The 22,378-nt window shown below is 45.5% G+C and overlaps 1 protein-coding gene across 2 annotated transcripts in view; it reads left to right on the forward strand.

Annotated features, from left to right (window-relative positions):
• Positions 1 to 22,378, forward strand: part of TBCD (tubulin folding cofactor D) — a 176,376-nt gene that overhangs the window by 103,963 nt on the left and 50,035 nt on the right. For both annotated transcript variants that reach the window (XM_075579659.1, XM_075579660.1), the window contains exons 23-29: positions 10,389 to 10,420; positions 11,273 to 11,335; positions 16,064 to 16,140; positions 18,213 to 18,294; positions 20,435 to 20,553; positions 21,728 to 21,819; positions 21,943 to 22,083. In XM_075579659.1, coding sequence (XP_075435774.1) covers positions 10,389 to 10,420; positions 11,273 to 11,335; positions 16,064 to 16,140; positions 18,213 to 18,294; positions 20,435 to 20,553; positions 21,728 to 21,819; positions 21,943 to 22,083 — 606 coding nt within the window. The remainder of the gene's footprint in view (positions 1 to 10,388; positions 10,421 to 11,272; positions 11,336 to 16,063; positions 16,141 to 18,212; positions 18,295 to 20,434; positions 20,554 to 21,727; positions 21,820 to 21,942; positions 22,084 to 22,378) is intronic.

A 22,378-nucleotide genomic window follows, 5' to 3' on the forward strand; every position in this document is an offset into this window, starting at 1 on the left:
GTCTACAGGCTGCAGCATTTTGGATTTGTTGGAGGGGTATGGCGAAGTAGAGGGGGAGATAGAGGAGAAGGGAGTTACAGCAGTGGAGATGGGTGAAGAGGAGGGAGTGGATGGGAAGTTTGGCTGACGAGAGGGAAATCAGGGGACACATTTTTCTTACGTTGAATAGGTTGTAGCGATGGAAGGGATGTGTAGGGCGAAGAAGAGGGAAGTGTCAAAGGTGACTCCAAGGTTGCGAGCAGAAGTGGAAGTGGAAGGGGAGATGGTGATGAGGAGAAAGGAGATGGTGGGGATTGCGCAGGAGGAAGCCGGAAAGTAGAGGACTTCAATCTTCACTCGGTTAATTTGTAAGAAGTGGTAGGACATCCAGGTGGAAATGGCAGAAAGGCAGACAGAGATACAGGTGGAAAGTTCAGGTGAGAATTGTGGGAAAGAGAAATAGATTTGGATGTCGTCTGCAAAAAATGGATGTTGAATCCATGGGAGGAGATGAGGTCAAAGAGGGGGGACAGTGTAGAGGAAAAAGAGGAGAGGACCAAGGACAGAGCCTTGGGTTACTCCAACTTGAGAGAGCGAGGATGAGAGCCATGAGGGCGATGTCTGATGCCAAGGTTGGTGAGTAAGGTGATCGGTGTCCATGGCTGAAGAGCGGTCAAGGAGGATGAGGAGGGAGTGTGGAATGGGGTCAGAAAGGGATGTGGTGGGATGAGAGCGTTTGATGATTGAGAGGAGATAATCAGAGGTTGGTCAGGAGGTGAAGGATGGAGGGGGGGGGGCAGCAGTGGGAAAGGAAGCACAGATGATGTCAATTTTTTTGTAAGAAGTATTAGGCAAGGTCTGTGGCTGAGAGGGGGAGGGTGGCTTATGCGAGAGAGATGGGGGAGAGCAGAGTGTTTCGGGTGGAGAACAGTAGGCGTGGATGAGGTCATAGTGATTTGATAAGGGTGTTATAGTATATTTGTTTTTGCGATTTGAGAGTGGAGATGTTCTGGTGGCGAATGGATTGGAAGGTGGCAAGTGAAAATGGGGAACGGAAAGATTTCCATGATTTCTCGGCTTGGTGAAGGGAGAGACGGAGTGTTATGAGTTAGTAGGTGAGCAATACATTGCTTTCAGCAACCAGTGTGCCCCCACGGTAAGAGAGTTTTCCCTTTTCCCAGCTACTTAGAGTAGGAAGATTAGTTAGTGAGTCCTCACTCTTTTAGGAAGAATTGAAATTCATGCGGGATTTTAATTCTTCAATAAAACCACAAATTCTGCATACAAGACATGGAGTGCCTTCTATACATAATGCCTGATATATCACGGATCGGACCCGAACAGGTGGGGGTTATTGGGGTGTGCCGCTTCTAAAACTCTTATAGTGGAGACCATACTTTAACCCTTTGAGTGCTGGAGAGGTCGTGGTGCCCGAGTGCCATGGCCCCTCCGGCACTGCAATCACGTGACCTCGGCAGCCAGTTTGGAGGAAACGGAAGAGGAGAGGGCTTCCTCCATCGCGCCCTGTGCTCCATGGGAACACCCTCCCTGGGCAGTGCCAGAGTTCCAATGATGTAGTGACTTCGTCCTGGGGGAACCAAAAGGGTTAAAGCAGGGGTTTCAAACTCAGGCCTCAAGGGCCACGTATTAGGGATATCCCTGCTTCAGCACAGGTGGCTCAATCAGTGGCTCAGCCATAATGGCTGAGTAACTGATTGAGCCACCTGTGCTGAAGCAAGGATTTTCATAAAACACTTGACCTGTTGGTGGCCCATGAGGACTGAGCTGGACACCCCTGGGTTAAAGGAATCGTGTTGGATTTAAAGTGAGTGTCTTTTGGGAAGCTGCAGGTTAAGGAAATGGCTAGCTGAAAATGCATGCCCTTATCCTAAAGATATGCAAGATCTGACATCTGTTGTGTGTTATGTACAGCACTGTCGCTATGAGGAACTGCTGCTTCATTTACCTGCAAGGGGGGGGGGGGGGGAAATCTGTGCAAGGTGTGTACTATAAATATTCGCTGCAGGCACATTTATTTGCTGGTAAACAATGTCGCTACCTGAAGTATGGAGATTTCTCAGAGATGCGTTGCAGACTAAAGGCTTGGGTTTGGCTCGTTTTTTATTTACTCCACTCCCATGCCAAGCCTGGACTTTGTATTAATTATTATTATTGTTATCATTACGGCTTGGCATTGAAATTCACTGGAAATCTAGAAACACCCTGCAATCTCTTAGTGGGGAGATGTCCGTGGTGTTATCTTACACAGGTGACCTATTGTTAAAAGGAATTGCAAGAATGGTGTTTCATTCCTCACTTCCATACTGTATGTGTTTCATTCCTCACGTCCATACTGTATGTGTTTCATTCCTCACGTCCATACTGTATGTGTTTCATTCCTCACTTCCATACTGTATGTGTTTCATTCCTCACTTCCATACTGTATGTGTTTCATTCCTCAGTTCCATACTGTGTGTTTCATTCCTCACTTACACACTGTATGTGTTTCATTCCTCACTTCCATACTGTATGTGTTTCATTCCTCACTTCCATACTGTATGTGTTTCATTCCTCACTTCCATACTGTATGTGTTTCATTCGTCACTTCCACACTGTATGTGTTTCATTCCTCACTTCCATACTGTATGTGTTTCATTCCTCACTTCCATACTGTGTTTCATTACTCACTTCTATACTGTATGTGTTTCATTCCTCACTTCCATACTGTATGTGTTTCATTCCTCACTTCCATACTGTATGTGTTTCATTCCTCACTTCTATACTGTGTGTTTCATTCCTCGCTTCCATACTGTGTGTTTCATTCCTCACTTCCATACTGTATGTGTTTCATTCCTCACTTCTATACTGTATGTGTTTCATTCCTCACTTCCATACTGTATGTGTTTCATTCCTCACTTCCATACTGTGTGTTTCATTCCTCACTTCCATATTATTGTGACATATAGTAATTTTGCTTGCGAATAGCGTAATAACGTTGTTTGCATATCACACAATTATTCAGGCCTATCCTGTTGAGCTTTAATTTTACAGCAGGCAGTCACTAGATTTGAGTGGTGCACTGCTAGAGAGAGGACAGGGGTCAAAAAGGGGGTGTGCCAGAGCCTGTTTCAGAAGAGGAAGGGGATGTGACTTTGTAAATAGTTGCTACAGAAACAAAAAAGGCTTGTTGCATTATAATACATTAATAATGTCATTCAGAGTTGTAGCATTTAAAAAAAAAACATTTTCTCATAGTACAGAACTGATTTATTAAAAAAAAACACGTAGGACATTGCTTGGTCTGCAGCTTTAAATACTAAAACAAAAATAAATGTTCTCAACAAAATTGACGTAGAAGAATCATTTGATGTTTACAATAACCAGGCTAGAAAAAGACACAATATACCGGCGCCTAGATAAAACCCATACAGTACCTACGGTGATCTCCGACCAAATGATAGTCCAGTCCTTGGTGTCCAATCAAAATGTCCAATGGGATCTTGATTGATATCTCATAACATGTGGGGTTAAACAGAAAAAACATTCATAGTGCAACACTGACACTATAACTCGAACAAACCACCAACTACAACACTATATGGCCTCACATACAACACAGAATAGCTGAAAATGAACTGGTATTATTTAATGTATATTATAAAGCCACAGATACAAAACAAATGTCTAAAAATGGAAGAACAGTGGCTGCAGAGATCCCATCCGGTATGAGTACAATTAGAATTCTACTCACGACAGGGTAACATACAGTCAGCGTTATCAGCTGTCAGGAATCGGCGTTCTCCGCGCTCCCCACACAGAGCACTCACTTCCCTCGGCGATTCCTCTGCTCAGCGCCGGGCGCTCCCACGCACACACCTGCACCATCCACTGGCTCGGTTCACGCGCGTACACGCGTTACGGAGCACGCTCAGTCTGCACACTCTTCTTCCCGTCCCCCGGACCTCAAGCTCCGGCCCCGCAAGCCGCACGGGCATACTCGGGTTACCAACAAGTCTCACCTGGCCTGTTATGCCTGCACCAATCTGCAGTGTCTCCCTGTAGCTCTTCCTGTCCCACCTCCGTTCCTAATTGGACCTTCCTGCTTTATCTAGCTCCTCTCTGCTCTCAGTCTTTGCTCGACATAGTCTCTGCATGGAAGTACTTCAGGATTCTCTTAGTGTTTTCACAGGTTCTGACACAGCTTGTTCGACTACCCCCTCTGGCTCTCGATCTCGGCACTCCTTGGACAACGCTCACTCTGATACGCCTCGAACCCGGCTTGGACTACGACTACGGAACTTCTTTAACCGGTACCGGCAAGAATTGCTAGCAAACACCACCTGGCCTGGCAACGCCTAATTCACCACACTCCAGACACGCTCCTTCTGCTGCGGGTGTGTGTTCCTATACGTCCCCACCTCAGTATAAGGGACGGGTCTGCGGGCAGCACCGGCGTAACATTATGTCGAGCCCACAAGACGCAGACCAGACTGACATGGCCTCCATGATGACGGCCATGTATCAACAAGTCCAGGCCCTAACGGACCAAATGGCTCTTCTCACTCAACAGGTACAGGACATTTCATTTCAGGCACCACCTGTTGCCGCACCGCCACTGTCGCCAGAACCAGTATCCGCCGCGACCTCAGGCCCGAAGATCCCGGCACCTAAACCGTATGCGGGGGATCCGCACGCCTGCCGCGGTTTCCTCAATCAATGCGAGATCCATTTTGAAATGGCTCCGCAGCAGTATTCCACTGGTCGCAAGAAAGTGGCGTATGTTTACAGCCTGCTTACAGGGAAAGCGCTGGCATGGGCCTCCCCAATTTGGGAACTACGTCCCGATATCACCCGCGACTACGCAGCCTTTAGGCGAGACTTTCGACAGGTCTTCGATACCCCCCACGCCAAGAAACTGCCTCTGACTCTTTGCTTGAGCTTTCCCAGGGACGTCGTTCCGTGGCCCAGTACGCCTTGGAGTTCAGGACCATAGCAGCTGAGACACGATGGGACCAGGAGGCTTTGGTCTCAGTCTTCTGGCGAGGCTTAACGGATTCCGTGAAGGACGAGCTTGCCTCACAACCCAGGCCAGGGCTTCTGGAGGAACTCATCTCTCAAGCCAATCGAGTGGATCAGCGCCTTCAGGTACGCCGCCTCCAGCGCCAGCTTCCCCGATTTATGCCTTTCCGTGCTCCTTCTCCCAGATTCTCTCCAACCCCAGGATCTGCCGTCTCCCCGCTACCCGCTCTGGAGGCTCCTGAGCCGATGCAACTTGGAGTCCAGCATTCCCGGACACCGATGCAGCAAGCTCGCCAAGCCGGTGGATTATGTTATTACTGCGGATCCTCCGAGCATCTGGTCCGTGAATGTCCACTACGCCCGGGAAACGACCGAACCCAGTGAGTACGAAGGGGCACTCCCTGGGTGCTAAATCTCCTTGTCCCCTTTCCAGGAAGGAACTTCCCAAAAAATTGACCATTCCCGTTTCTCTCTCGGGTCCTACCTTCCGCACCTCCACTGCGGCATTTATCGACTCCAGCGCGGGAGGAAATTTCATGGACCAAACCTTCTCTAAACAGAACCAGATTCCACTCGTTAGGAAGAAGTCTCCCGTTGCCTTGGTTGGGATCGACAACCGTCCGCTCACCCCAGCATACATTCCCTTGGAGACTTGCCCCATCACCCTTTCCTCTCACTCCCACGAGGAGACCTTGGCCTTTGATGTAATCCACGCTCCCGGAACTCCAGTCACTCTCGGCTTACCTTTGTTGCAGAAGCACAATCCTCTCATCAACTGGACATCCCAAGACCCTATTACTTGGAGGTCAAGGTCAGAGGTGCCATCTCCACCAGCCATACTTCCGCCTCGACTGCTGGCCAATACCTCCGTTCCTGAGGTTATTCTACCTTTTTGTTTACCACCAATTCCGGGACGTTTTCAATAAGGTACAGTCAGACCTTCTGCCGCCACACAGGACTTACGATTGTCCGATCGATCTTGTTCCAGGTTACTCCCTACCCAAGTCCAAGACCTACCCCTTGTCGTTACCAGAATCTCATGCTATGGATGAATATATCCAGGAGAATCTCAAGAAAGGCTTTATTCGTCACTCCAATTCTCCAGCAGGGGCTGGGTTTTTCTTCGTCAAGAAAAAGGACGGGTCCTTGAGGCCTTGCATCGATTACAGGGGTTTGAACCGCATAACTGTTAAAAATCGTTACCCCCTCCCCCTTATTACCGAACTGTTCGATAACTTACAGGGGGCCAAGATTTTTTCCAAGTTGGATCTACGGTGTGCCTATAACCTGATGCGCATCAGGAAGGGGGATGAATGGAAGACGGCCTTCAACACGCGTAGCGGACACTACGAGTATCTTGTAATGCCCTTCGGCTTATGTAATGCTCCCGCTGTCTTCCAGGATTTCATCAACGACGTCTTTCGTAAGGTACTCAATATTTTTGTTATAGTATACTTGGATGATATCCTGATTTTTTCCAAAGATCTCCAGGACCATATACGCCATACCTCCTACGTCCTTTCCCGTCTCCGTGAACACCATTTGTACGCCAAACTGGAGAAGTGCACCTTTCATCAGACATCTACTCCGTTCCTGGGGTACATCATTTCCGATGAAGGTTTTATGATGGATGCCGGTAAACTTCAAGCAGTCACTGAATGGCAAAGACCCAATTCTCTCAAGGCCATACAACGTTTTTTAGGGTTCGCTAATTACTATCGTAAGTTTATACGGAGTTTTTCTACCATCACGGCACCTCTCACTGCGCTCACCAAAAAAGGAGCTGATCCTTCTGCTTGGTCATATCAGGACATCTCCGCCTTCGAGACACTCAAGGAAGCTTTTATATCCGCACCTATTCTCCGTCATCCCAACATTGAACTTCCCTTCGTCCTGGAGGTCGACGCTTCTGATTGCGGCGCTGGAGCCGTTCTTTCTCAGAGACCCACGCCTCAAGATAAGTTACATCCCTGTGGATATTTTTCCAAGAAATTCTCATCTGCCGAGAGGAACTATGACGTGGGTAACAGGGAACTTCTGGCCATGAAGAGGGCTCTTCAAGAGTGGAGACACCTGCTGGAGGGGTCGAAAGAGCCGTTTACTATTCTCACGGACCACAAGAACCTTCTTTACATAGAAAATGCTCGACGCCTTGGTCCACGACAGGCTCGTTGGGCTCTTTTTTTTTTCTCAATTCGATTTTCACCTTTCCTATATCCCCGGGACCAAGAACGTAAAGGCAGACGCACTCTCCCGAATACATTCTTCTGAAGAGAGACCAGAGGAACCTTTGGAGACCATCCTTCCACAAGAGAAGATTCTCGCCACGTCTACTTTCAAGAATCTTGACAAGATTTTGCACTCCCAGAGATGCATTCCCAAGGTTTGATCGTTCCCGACAACAACCTCTTCGTACCTTCCTCAGGTCTCCAGAGGTCAGGCATTTTCTGCTATAGGGTTTTGAATTTTTTTGTTTTATATATAATAAATCCTATTACATAACCCTGTGGCAGTGATCGTGTCTGTCGCGGTTCTCCTGAATTACCGGCAAAAAGCCATTGGCAAATGAGATGATTAACGCCCGGGTATCGTGCGTTATATTTTTATCGTAATGCAGAATATTATTGCAGATTTAACTCAATTGAGTGATTCTAGGCAGGGCGGCCAACTCCAGTCCTCAAAGGCCACCAACAGGTCAAGTTTTAAGGATATGCCTGCTCACTCGTTGACTGTACCACTGATTGAGCCACCTGTGCTGAAGCAAGGATGTCCTTAAAACCTGACCTGTTGGTGGCCCTTGAGGACTGGAGTTGGCCACTCCTGATCTAGGCCAATGATGCAGAGGCGCACAATATGAAAATAACAATTTTGCGTACGCTTTGCTGCAGAGATCACCCCACAAGTGAATTTATGTCAAGTAAACAAAGTTACTTCATTAGTTTAAATCCGTTTATCTACTCTTTTTCTACACAGTTTTGTACATATGCCCTTTTTTTCTTCCTGTGATCATGCTGATGTCCTCACAAAATGCTTTGTCATTTTCTGTGTGAGACAGGGACTGATGTAGCCCTGATCACTGCACCTTTGCAATTGCTGCAGCATTCTTTCAGCAGCTAGGCTTTGGGAAGGAACCTGAACACGTTATCCTTGTGACTCATTTGTTGTTGTGTTTTTCATTTGGGACTTAAATTTCAACTACTAGTATACATCTCTTGAACTACCGAACATATGTCAATAATAAGTCTTGAATGATGTTTGCGGTGTAAAATGTACTTTATTTTTGAATGATTTAATTTTATTGCAACACAAACTCCATAATCTGTTGCTAAGGGGCAACCATTAATGCTACATCATGCTTTGTTAAATCAGGAGCAGCCGGTGTCTTTCTGGGTGGCGTTTCCCTCTTGTTAGCTCTTTAATGCCAGGGCGGGGCACAGGTGTAGCAGTGTATGCGTCACAAAGTGCATAGGTGGCGTTTAATGGCATTACACTGCCTATTAAAGTGCTTTTCCCCTTTAGATAAAGCACCACAGATCTGAATCATTGCCTTGTGAGCGTGATGGCCTGTCACAGGCCACTCCAAGCACCGATTTAAATACACGTTAATCTGACACTTGATGTTTCTCTGCACGTCAGTCTTCCAGAGCCGGAGGGCCGACAATAAAAGGGTCACTGACGCTGCAGGAAAGACTTGGCACTAGAGCTGAAATACAGTAATATACCTAACATGGTATATGTGGCCAGGCAGGGTAGGATGATAAAAGGAAGTGTAACTAGTTCAGCGACGCGTGGTTATAGTAAAAGTTGCTAATAGGCGATGACACTGCCTCTGTGCAGAGGTGGCACGTTTCTTTTAGAAATTCTCTTGGTGCTTTGGTAGGCAATTGGAAGGCTTCATTGCAAAATCTTCTTGGCCCTGCCAGTAATAGGATTGGTGTCCCTTATTATCCGCATTGTGTCTGCTTGGGATTATTAATCACGATGAGCCAGCCCAACATGTTCATTAGAATTGTGATTTTAATCCCTTTTAATCCCATGCAAATGACCATGGGATGGCACATGAAAATCTCATGCAAACCATACACTGAGTGACGGGGTTAGAGACCTTAATTCTACCGGTGGTGTTTTCATTGCTTCAGGGCGCAGGATTAATGGGTCCCAGTTCGCTTCTTCAAACCCTGACCATCACTTTTTGTTGTATTTGCATATGATTCAGGTCATGGACTTTCCAAATTCTTTGAGGCATCAACAAGGCACTTAAGGATATTTCTTTTACATTTTATTTAGTTGTCAGTGAACGTCTCTGCATTGTTTCGCTCCTGACTTGGCATGCGGATTTCTGGGGCTTGTCATTGATTTGCTGTAGTATTGGTCTCGGTGAGCTCAGCTGTTGTGACACTGGGAAGTGAACGCAGTGACACGGCCTCTTCTCAGAGCTTGTCAATACACATGTAAACAAAACACAGAACCCCAGCAAGCTCTTTTTGGGAACCCCTGAGCCCCCACAAAATATATATATGTATATGTGTCAAAATGGAGTGCTATTGAGCGTGGCATATGTATACAACAGACGACAGAGAAGCCCAATGCTACATCCAACATGACAGAAATACACAGTAAAATACGTATATATTCTCTTGAAATAGGGTCATTTAGTTTAATCCTTTGGCCAAAGCGTTGTAAGCTTGCGAGCCACGTCAAGGCAGACACCTGTTCGCAAGTCCTAACACTACCAGATAAAATACTAATATAAATACACATGTAAAGGCAGATGTTAGGGACCTGGCTGCTTCACAAGGTGACATTATATTGCAAGGAAATGGGAAGTGCACCTTCGTGAAGCCGTCACCTCTTGCATTGCTAGTAAACCAACATGGAAATGAGGGTTGCTCTGAGCACGTGCTAAAACAGATGTGCAATATGGGATGGGATACTGTGCGTTGTTTAGATGTTATGAGCCTCTGTGACATTGTGGCATTAACATTTATTTCTATGCCATGCTGCTGGGATAGGCAGCGCTAGAACTGGAACTGATGTGAAATAAATCAAAATTAATACGTGACATTAGGTATCGCAAGACCTATGTAGCAGATCAGTGCTATTAACCAGTTATTCACCAACATCGTGGTCATTTTGCTGTAGAGTTGAAATCCTCATTTGACTCTGTTAAACAATTTTTGTTTAGGGCCAAAATCATGTAAAAATATAGATTGTACCGGTGGTTTTGCATCCCTCTCCCTCTCCATCCCCTCTCCACCCCCTTGCCACCCCCTCTCTCCCTCGCCACCCCCTCTCTCCCTCCTCTCTGTGTCAGTGCTGTGCGTGATCACATGAGTTTGGTAATGCTGTGAACTTTATGTGCTGGTAATAATTTTATATTTTCTCTGCAGGGGATTGGGTGGAGAATTAATGAGACCCGCAGGTAAGTTTCATAACATTATATAAAATGTTGTTGACATTTTAAATCTCTTGTCTCATTGTCTGCCTGTTAGTTAAAGGTGCAATCCCACGTAGACAACCAAACAACAACATTTTGTGAAAAATCTAACAATCTAGTAGTCTTCACTAAAAATTTTTTAAATATTCTATTTCTGGGGTACTTCTGAAGGGGGGAGTATTTGTCAGCCAGGTATTTTATTTACCTTTATGCCACACTGCCCTTGTCAGAGAGCCAGTCAGGATGATTGCCAGGGGGATAGGGAAGCTTTGCCTGTGCAAACTCTTGTTGAAGACAGTGATATCAGACAAAAGAGAGCAGCCAGAGGAAATCAAACCCCTCCCACGTCTCTGCTCACCGCGTTACAAACCCCTCCCACGTCTCTGCTCACCGCGTTACAAACCCCTCCCACGTCTCTGCTCACCGCGTTACAAACCCCTCCCATGTCCCTGCTCACCGCGTTACAAACCCCTCCCACGTCTCTGCTCACCGCGTTACAAACCCCTCCCACGTCTCTGCTCACCGCGTTACAAACCCCTCCCACGTCTCTGCTCACCGCGTTACAAACCCCTCCCACGTCTCTGCTCACCGCGTTACAAACCCCTCCCACGTCTCTGCTCACCGTGTTTACAAACTAACGTAAAAAATTGATTTAAAACACATAGGTGTCGGATTTTGGTTAAAAAAAGAAAACTCCTAAGTGGATTGTCTGTAACTAGGTATTATGGGGTACATTTTGAAGAAATGGGTGTATTCCATTCATCTTATATTAAGGTTCATATTGTAAGCTGTAAAATATGAGGCATTATGTAATAACACATATCTTTCTCTCTGCAGTATGTGCTCTTATAGAAAAGCTATCCCTTTCTAAAGTCCCCCACCCTGGAGATGCTATTATCAGTAAGTGGTGAAGTTCCTTCTCGTCTGGGGCAGCCAAGTCCTCTCCTGCCAGCAACGCTTGTATAGTTAGAGAGCTCGCGATGGAAGGTAGAGGGATATGTATAGTGTCCGGTGGGCGGTATGATGGTCCCTGCTCTTTCAGCCATTTTAATCTTGCAGGCCTCAGAAAGCTTTTTTTTCTCGGTTGTTTTTTCCCTTTGGATTCTTTGTTAAATATTCCCGAAAAGCCTTAACGTGCCGGACATACCGTTCCTACCCATTTGGCTGAGCACTAGTATTAAATAAACCATTACATGTTAATGGCGCTCCTTCATTCGGCAAATCGCAGAAGCAGGTAATTTGTAGTTTTTCCCAAATATTGTTTGAACCCCTTTGATGTCATAGGGCTAGCAAACCTCTCTTCCAGCGAATGTGCTAAACCCCGAAAGAATCTCTTGTTTGTCTCCCCTGTATCTGTGTGCTCCTTGGGATAGATCAGCATTATAATGTCTCCCCTGTATCTGTGCTCCTTGGGATAGGTCAGCATTATAATGTCTCCCCTGTATCTGTGTTCCTTGGGATAGGTCAGCATTATAATGTCTCCCCTGTATCTGTGCTCCTTGGGATAGATCAGCATTATAATGTCTCCCCTGTATCTGTGTTCCTTGGGATAGGTCAGCATTATAATGTCTCCCCTGTATCTGTGCTCCTTGGGATAGATCAGCATTATAATGTCTCCCCTGTATCTGTGTGTTCCTTGGGATAGGTCAGCATTATAATGTCTCCCCTGTATCTGTGTTCCTTGGGATAGGTCAGCATTATAATGTCTCCCCTGTATCTGTGCTCCTTGGGATAGGTCAGCATTATAATGTCTCCCCTGTATCTGTGCTCCTTGGGATAGATCAGCATTATAATGTCTCCCCTGTATCTGTGTGCTCCTTGGGATAGGTCAGCATTATAATGTCTCCCCTGTATCTGTGTTCCTTGGGATAGATCAGCATTATAATGTCTCCCCTGTATCTGTGTTCCTTGGGATAGGTCAGCATTATAATGTCTCCCCTGTATCTGTGTGCTCCTTGGGATAGATCAGCATTATAATGTCTCCCCTGTATCTGTGTGCTCCTTGGGATAGGTCAGCATTATAATGTCTCCCCTGTATCTGTGTGCTCCTTGGGATAGATCAGCATTATAATGTCTCCCCTGTATCTGTGTTCCTTGGGATAGGTCAGCATTATAATGTCTCCCCTGTATCTGTGTGTTCCTTGGGATAGGTCAGCATTATAATGTCTCCCCTGTATCTGTGTGCTCCTTGGGATAGATCAGCATTATAATGTCTCCCCTGTATCTGTGTGCTCCTTGGGATAGATCAGCATTATAATGTCTCCCCTGTATCTGTGCTCCTTGGGATAGATCAGCATTATAATGTCTCCCCTGTATCTGTGCTCCTTGGGATAGGTCAGCATTATAATGTCTCCCCTGTATCTGTGTGCTCCTTGGGATAGATCAGCATTATAATGTCTCCCCTGTATCTGTGCTCCTTGGGATAGGTCAGCATTATAATGTCTCCCCTGTATCTGTGCTCCTTGGGATAGATCAGCATTATAATGTCTCCCCTGTATCTGTGTTCCTTGGGATAGGTCAGCATTATAATGTCTCCCCTGTATCTGTGTTCCTTGGGATAGGTCAGCATTATAATGTCTCCCCTGTATCTGTGTTCCTTGGGATAGGTCAGCATTATAATGTCTCCCCTGTATCTGTGTGCTCCTTGGGTTAGATCAGCATTATAATGTCTCCCCTGTATCTGTGTGTTCCTTGGGATAGATCAGCATTATAATGTCTCCCCTGTATCTGTGTTCCTTGGGATAGGTCAGCATTATAATGTCTCCCCTGTATCTGTGTGCTCCTTGGGTTAGATCAGCATTATAATGTCTCCCCTGTATCTGTGTTCCTTGGGATAGATCAGCATTATAATGTCTCCCCTGTATCTGTGTGCTCCTTGGGATAGATCAGCATTATAATGTCTCCCCTGTATCTGTGTTCCTTGGGATAGGTCAGCATTATAATGTCTCCCCTGTATCTGTGTTCCTTGGGATAGGTCAGCATTATAATGTCTCCCCTGTATCTGTGTTCCTTGGGTTAGATCAGCATTATAATGTCTCCCCTGTATCTGTGTTCCTTGGGATAGATCAGCATTATAATGTCTCCCCTGTATCTGTGTTCCTTGGGATAGGTCAGCATTATAATGTCTCCCCTGTATCTGTGCTCCTTGGGATAGATCAGCATTATAATGTCTCCCCTGTATCTGTGTGCTCCTTGGGATAGGTCAGCATTATAATGTCTCCCCTGTATCTGTGTTCCTTGGGATAGATCAGCATTATAATGTCTCCCCTGTATCTGTGTGCTCCTTGGGATAGGTCAGCATTATAATGTCTCCCCTGTATCTGTGTTCCTTGGGTTAGATCAGCATTATAATGTCTCCCCTGTATCTGTGTTCCTTGGGATAGATCAGCATTATAATGTCTCCCCTGTATCTGTGTTCCTTGGGATAGGTCAGCATTATAATGTCTCCCCTGTATCTGTGTGCTCCTTGGGATAGGTCAGCATTATAATGTCTCCCCTGTATCTGTGCTCCTTGGGATAGGTCAGCATTATAATGTCTCCCCTGTATCTGTGTTCCTTGGGATAGATCAGCATTATAATGTCTCCCCTGTATCTGTGTGCTCCTTGGGATAGGTCAGCATTATAATGTCTCCCCTGTATCTGTGTTCCTTGGGTTAGATCAGCATTATAATGTCTCCCCTGTATCTGTGTTCCTTGGGATAGATCAGCATTATAATGTCTCCCCTGTATCTGTGCTCCTTGGGTTAGATCAGCATTATAATGTCTCCCCTGTATCTGTGTTCCTTGGGATAGGTCAGCATTATAATGTCTCCCCTGTATCTGTGTTCCTTGGGATAGGTCAGCATTATAATGTCTCCCCTGTATCTGTGTTCCTTGGGATAGATCAGCATTATAATGTCTCCCCTGTATCTGTGTTCCTTGGGATAGATCAGCATTATAATGTCTCCCCTGTATCTGTGCTCCTTGGGATAGGTCAGCATTATAATGTCTCCCCTGTATCTGTGTTCCTTGGGATAGATCAGCATTATAATGTCTCCCCTGTATCTGTGTGCTCCTTGGGATAGGTCAGCATTATAATGTCTCCCCTGTATCTGTGTGTTCCTTGGGATAGGTCAGCATTATAATGTCTCCCCTGTATCTGTGCTCCTTGGGATAGGTCAGCATTATAATGTCTCCCCTGTATCTGTGCTCCTTGGGATAGGTCAGCATTATAATGTCTCCCCTGTATCTGTGTTCCTTGGGATAGATCAGCATTATAATGTCTCCCCTGTATCTGTGCTCCTTGGGATAGATCAGCATTATAATGTCTCCCCTGTATCTGTGCTCCTTGGGATAGATCAGCATTATAATGTCTCCCCTGTATCTGTGTTCCTTGGGATAGATCAGCATTATAATGTCTCCCCTGTATCTGTGCTCCTTGGGATAGATCAGCATTATAATGTCTCCCCTGTATCTGTGCTCCTTGGGATAGATCAGCATTATAATGTCTCCCCTGTATCTGTGTTCCTTGAGATAGATCAGCATTATAATGTCTCCCCTGTATCTGTGTTCCTTGAGATAGATCAGCATTATAATGTCTCCCCTGTATCTGTGCTCCTTGGGATAGATCAGCATTATAATGTCTCCCCTGTATCTGTGTTCCTTGGGATAGATCAGCATTATAATGTCTCCCCTGTATCTGTGTTCCTTGGGATAGGTCAGCATTATAATGTCTCCCCTGTATCTGTGTTCCTTGGGATAGGTCAGCATTATAATGTCTCCCCTGTATCTGTGTTCCTTGGGATAGGTCAGCATTATAATGTCTCCCCTGTATCTGTGTTCCTTGAGATAGATCAGCATTATAATGTCTCCCCTGTATCTGTGCTCCTTGGGATAGATCAGCATTATAATGTCTCCCCTGTATCTGTGCTCCTTGGGATAGATCAGCATTATAATGTCTCCCCTGTATCTGTGCTCCTTGGGATAGATCAGCATTATAATGTCTCCCCTGTATCTGTGTTCCTTGGGATAGATCAGCATTATAATGTCTCCCCTGTATCTGTGCTCCTTGGGATAGATCAGCATTATAATGTCTCCCCTGTATCTGTGCTCCTTGGGATAGATCAGCATTATAATGTCTCCCCTGTATCTGTGTTCCTTGAGATAGATCAGCATTATAATGTCTCCCCTGTATCTGTGTTCCTTGAGATAGATCAGCATTATAATGTCTCCCCTGTATCTGTGCTCCTTGGGATAGATCAGCATTATAATGTCTCCCCTGTATCTGTGTTCCTTGGGATAGATCAGCATTATAATGTCTCCCCTGTATCTGTGTTCCTTGGGATAGGTCAGCATTATAATGTCTCCCCTGTATCTGTGTTCCTTGGGATAGGTCAGCATTATAATGTCTCCCCTGTATCTGTGTGCTCCTTGGGATAGGTCAGCATTATAATGTCTCCCCTGTATCTGTGCTCCTTGGGATAGGTCAGCATTATAATGTCTCCCCTGTATCTGTGCTCCTTGGGATAGGTCAGCATTATAATGTCTCCCCTGTATCTGTGCTCCTTGGGATAGGTCAGCATTATAATGTCTCCCCTGTATCTGTGTGCTCCTTGGGATAGATCAGCATTATAATGTCTCCTCTCTCAGGTGGCTGGCAGTGGCTGATCAATGACACTTTAAGAAGTCTTCACCTTTTCTCCAGTTCTGCTAGACAGAGAATTAAGGTAACTTGCGTTGCACTGCCTGGATGATTTGCTGTTTATACGTCTGGTTCAGCCCAAGGAATTGCATGATACAGACTAATAATGGTAACACAGCCCTCCGTGTTTCACTCCTGCTAGATCCATGTCATAGGTAAATGTTAATGTCATGTGTTTGCCAGCCCCTGGCAGTGAAAGGCAAATGAAGACTCCATTGTGTATGTGACAAGTTTGTTTAGATTGTAAGCTCTTCAGGGCAGGGTCTCACTTTGCCATATGTTATCATTTACTGGCTGCTCTTATTACCATTGTCGCTTTTCCCTGCACTGCGTAGACTGTTGGCGCTATATAAATAAAATCATAGTACAGTACTTAAATGGTCCAAGCATTTGTTTAGACTTCCTCTTCTTGCCTGGAATGATTTGGCCTGGGATGATATGAGGTTAGATCCGGCCTCAAAGTTGCGTTTCCTAAATCTGTAACGGACGTTATTTTCCGTGAAGTTAACGCGTATCCACGCAGCTAATTATAGGCCGAAACGACGGCCAGAATACATCTCATTAACAGCACGTTACTGTAGCCCAACATTGCATTCGCTTCATATGACGTGTAATGAAGTATGTCCTAGTCTTGCAGGTTTTAAAACGGGTGTTTAACAAAGGTGAAGAGAAAAGAAGAGGGGGAATATGCCGTAAATTACGCTTTGCTCGTTTAATGTAACCTAACTGTGGTGTTACACCCATCCTGTAACAGCCCTATTTCAGGATCGCTCCTTCAGCTGAGTTTGAAGCCTCTCTCCTCCTGGTCTGGCCTCCACCAATGAAATTGTGAGCAGCAACCCCACATGACCTGTACGCGTTTCGCACCGTGTGCTTCGTCAGGAGCTCAAAACGCGTAGAGGTTTCTGCGCACGATTTCATTGGTGGAGAACAGACAAGGAAGAGAGTGGCTGCAAACTCAGCTGACGGAGCGAGCGGTCCGGACCCTGAACAAACCGCTCCAGCGGCATCCGTCTCTCCCGGTTCCGACTCTCACCTTGTTTTCAACATTGTAAGTCATACACGTTTTCTTGTACACGTTGTCGTTTTTCTGTGTAGTTCTTGTTAGGACTCCTTTTAAAACATATATTATGCTGGTTCTCAGTGCGCTATCTGTTTCTTCTTGTCTTTGTGTCACATTGTGAGCTCACTTAGGGGGGCTCACTCTACAGGGGAGATTGGAGTAACCCGATTGACAGCAGCATGCACACCACAGCTGCATTATTACTTGGGACAGAACCAGCGCAGATTTCCTTACTTTCTATCTATATGTGCACTTTGTATTGTCCATCATGTATGTGCGCTCCAATGGTGAATTCTAATATAGGCGAATCTGAAGCAGGAGCTCAGGGATTCTGCAAACGAGTTCGGCCCTATTTGCTTATTCTTGCCAGGCATCATATTTATTCAGAGGTGTATAATGGAAGTAATATGCTGACACGCGGTGAGACCGCCTGCTACCAATATGTTTGCAAAACCAGGGCGTCCTGGATTGCACCTTTTTGAAGTGGCTACCTGAATCGGGGGGGGGGGGGGGGAGAGGGGGTGGTGAGGGGTTTCCATAACTCATCCATGATCCCATGACATCAAGAGACCTCCTCAGGTTCCCAAGCAATGAGGTATTTTATCCAACGGGAAAGAATACTTCCCTGGTGGACACATAATGGCTGAAGGTTAAGCCATGCTTTGCAGGCGACCAATAGAAAGCTGCAGCATCATTAGGAGATGATGTCACAGCTTCCCATTGGTGACCTCAAGCTGCAACGTTTGTCTCTTTTTTTTAATCGTTTTCTCAAAGTATCTACAAAAAAATAAAACTCTTATTGCTCAAGTTCCGGGGGACCTCCGAAGCTCGGGGTCCCCGTGGTTAGCTCTAAAAGATCCCCCAGTTCAGAAGTGAAATAACAATAAAAAATAATATTGATGGGAGGGACGGCTGCAGTAATGTTCATAGCTAAATTGTAGCTACAACCCCAAAGTACGTTCTGCATGTAAGGAAGGAGATAGTGGGGTCCATCAGCGGTTTAAAATGTGATAATCCTATTGTTTTGCTTTTAGGAAGCTGCTGTCTTAGCACTGTCTGCATTGTGTAATGAATATTACCAGAACAAACAGGGAGATGCTGATCCGGTTGTGCAGGGTGAGTGAATCACGCTCATCTCTTCTGCTTTCTTAAAGATGCAGCATTAATTACTGCTATTGTGTGTGGCAAAGAACGGCAGCGGCTAAAATTCAGCCTCGAAACAACACGGCTGCCTATTACTAATTTTGGCCCATCCCAATGGTCGCACCTACGCCCATATTTAAAGTACACATAATAAGTGGATATGGAGACTTATATCACAGGCAATAAAAACATTTCTCTAACCTGCATAGAAACAAAAGCCTCCAAGGGATGAAAGAAGAAAGATTGTTCCGTACCAAACCATCATGTCTCACTACAAAGTATCTTGGCAAGACGCTCCTGTGCATTTCTGTACACAATCTACATGTTATGTATGCCATGGACCTGTGCTTTTTAAAGGGCCTCGGGGCAAACTCTGTGCTTCCTGTACAATAACTGGGTAAATAAAGCACCTAATTCTTAGCTACCATTTTTTTTTCTGGGATTTTAATAATAATAGCATGTTCTTGTATAGCACTGCTAATTTTAATTTGATGTTGGTCAGTTTGCGCATGGTGTTTACGGTCTGGTAACCTAGACCAGGGGTGGCCAACTCCAGTCCTCTATGGCCACCAACAGGTCAGGTTTTCAGGATATCCCTGCTTTAGCACATGTGGCTCGGTGGAAGACCGCCGCTTCAGCACAGGTGGCTCGGTGGAAGACCACTGCTTCAGCACAGGTGGCTCAGTCTTTGACAGCCACTGATTGAACCATCTGTGCGCAAGCGTGGATATCCTGACAACCTGACCTGGTGGTCCTGACCTTGGTGGTCCTTGAACTGGAGGTGGCCACCCCTGACTTAGAGTGACATTCGGGTCATATTAAGGTTGTGAGTCTCCTGCAGGTCCTTCCCAGGTGAATTTATTTCTCATGTAACATAGGGTTGCTTTGCCCAGGATGGATCCTACACCTCACGCTCCAAAGGTATTAAGAAGATAATGCATTACTCACAAATGATGTGTTTCTACTTTTCATTACGATACTCTGGGCTGTGTACAGTATGTATGTTCTCACTTAAATCAAAGTTCAATTAAAAAAAACCCTATTTGATCTTTGAGGATGGGCAGGGTCCGTATAGAATCAGCAGGTCCGTGTCAGAATGAAAGGCTCCTTTTATTCGTATGTGTGTCCGTGGTCTCCATGTGGTCCATCATCTGTTAGAAGTGTATTTGGATTACATTAAGGAGTGTTTGATTTCACTACACCAAACCCATGTGGAGTTCATTCGTCCGTGTTATTACAGTACTTAAAAGAACAATTTGCTGCTGTAGTTGGCAAACCTTTCAACAGGACTGTCACTGTGATCGCAAAGTTAACACACGAAACAAAATAATGTCTTCAATGTGTGTGTTATCTTCTTAACCATTTGTTTTCAATAGTACTACTGTGTACTACAGTGTACTACAGTGCTTTTGCAAGAACATCTGGATATGTGTACTCATTTCAATCACTTTCTCTATATATAAATATATATATGTTACACGTGCATTATCCACAGTCGTCTGGGGGAGGAGGGAACTGGACACAATGTATAGAAGGAGGACTGAGTACACACAGGTCTCCTTTAAACAATACGGGATGTGTTGTATGGTGAGGAGCAGCGTTTGGTAAACCCTCTTGATAAAGGTCAGTTTAGGGGATTGAAATGTTGATCCTCACAATACAATAAATAATGTATTGTATAAAGAAGACTTGCGTATGCCCAGCCCATCGTCTACGTATTGTGTGTGTATACAGTGGGCATGTTGCTTCTCTGCGATCTGCCAATACTGCCAATACGGTTGTACCGAGGAGGCCGCCATGTTCGCGCAGAAGGAGTGATGGCCGAGTTCGCGCATGCGCAGAAGGGTTGATGATCGGGTTCGCGCATGCGCAGAAGGGGAGGAAAGACTGAAAATCACCGGTGGACATAGCAAATGCTATGTTCCGCTTTGCGGCGATTTTCGCTTTCTGGCGAAACCGAACCGCTGTATTAGTGGAGTGCTACTGTATTTAGATTTATTCCCCTCCCTGTGTGTAATCAGCACACGATATTTAACCCAACGTCATTGATTCTGTTTGTCCCACTGGATTGGCTCTTTGCATTCTCACTTTGCATTCTCCCTCCTGTATGTAGATGAATTGGTGAAGCAATACATTGCAGAACTGCAAAGCACCCAAGAAATGATTCGCTGTGGGTTTTCACTAGCCCTGGGGGCCTTACCAAGTTTTATGCTGAAAGGCAAGCTGCAGCAGGTAACCTGGGATCTTTACGCCGTCATGTAGCTTCACACTCTATAATTGCTCCAAGAAAAGGAGTCGAGGAATAAACTGGCTGCCAGCTACTACAAAAACTGTCTAATCATGGTGAAATGGGCTTGGATGAGGAATATAGATGACTATAAACCTGATTGTGAAATCATTGCTCATTTCTTGTTATGTAGAACAGAGATTGGTGTAGGTCTTCATTCCTAGGGTCACTTATGTTCTGAAGCATTGGGTCTCTGCAGCTGTTTTGAATCTCCGCTCCGGGGGAACCCCAGGTTCTCGATCGTTTCACCGTTGGTGTTGCTGGTTAGTTCCTGGTTCTCCAGCAGTCACCATCCCAATGGCTCTAGTCCTCAAGGGCCACCAACAGGTCAGGTTTTCAGGATATCCCTGCTTCAGCATAGGTGGCTCAATCCTTGGCTCAGTCGTCGACTGAGCCACCTGTACTGAAGCTGTGCTGAAGTGTCAGTCTTCGACTGAGCCACTGATTAAGCCACCTGTGCTGAAGCAGCGATATCCATAAAACCTGACCTGTTGGTGGCCCTTGAGGACGGGAGTTGGCCGCCCCTGCATGAAACGTTTTACTTTAAAAGCCCCCATCCCTCTGGGGCAGAATGTGAAGCAGCGTTTCCTCTTGGCCGTTTTTTTTTAAAATTTGTTTAAATAAATGCAGCAATTTCTTATATTTGCGACAATGCAATTATCTAAGGCACCGATCAATCCGCTCTCCCGTAATCGATCGGCGACGAGCCTGATTCCTCGGGCAAAAGACGAAGGGCTGTGACTTCCTAATCAGATGCTATAGCAACCCAACGAAACTTTAATACATTGCAAACCATTAACAATGGCATAAAAAGGGTTACACAACTGATGTATAGAAAAAAACACATATAGGATTTTGAATGACATGCTGCTTTAAAATACAAATGACTTTGTTAATTTTACTTAAATAGATAACGAATAATGCATATTAACCCTTTCTGTGGTTGATTTTTTAAATCACTATTACAAAGGGTTTAATATTGAATGTGTTAAGAGTTGTGTAATACATCATCCACCTTCCCTACACACTTCTCATTTGGTTTGTACTCACACTTCTCACATACACACTTCTCATGTTGTTTATACTCTTGATATAGTGTTACTCTGTTTTTTCTTTGAGGTTTTGGAAGGCCTAAGGAGGGTCACCTGCATTTCTGGGAAAGATGTCAGCTTTGCCGAGTCCAGAAGAGCTGCGTTGAAGGCCATTGCACAGTACGTTTCTCTTGCTCCGTCCGCCTCGCCTGCTAATGTTGCACGTATAACACCAAGTGGTTGATGTTCTGCTGTGGGCTGTGTATCTCACGGTTTATTCACTGTGTCTCTCTGTTGTTTTAGGGTTTGTCAGACAGTGGGAGTGAGAGCTGATGCATCACAATCTGAAGCCGTGTGCAGAGAAAACGTGTCCCTGATTTATAACACGCTGTTGGGGTGCATGAATGATTATACCACGGACAGCCGAGGGGACGTCGGGGCATGGTAAGACTGTGTGTGTGGCGTTCTGGAACTGCCCGTTTGCTAGCCTGGCATAGCTGAGTCCCAAGGGAATAAGCCATTCGTCCACACTAGAAATCAGGCTTCTCCTGAATGGCGGACTCTGCACATTACTCCTAGTTTCAATCACTGATGACATATTTCCAGAGCCTAAGTGCAAGTTCACTCCTTCAGTGCTGTAAAAGCTTGACACTAGAGGCCTTTTACGACATATGCCAGTTATTCCAGTACTGGAATATATTATTCTATATTATACTGCTTTGCAAAGAGTATACTGAAA

The sequence above is a fragment of the Ascaphus truei genome, chromosome 22 (genome assembly GCF_040206685.1).
Source record: "Ascaphus truei isolate aAscTru1 chromosome 22, aAscTru1.hap1, whole genome shotgun sequence".
NCBI lineage: Eukaryota > Metazoa > Chordata > Amphibia > Anura > Ascaphidae > Ascaphus > Ascaphus truei.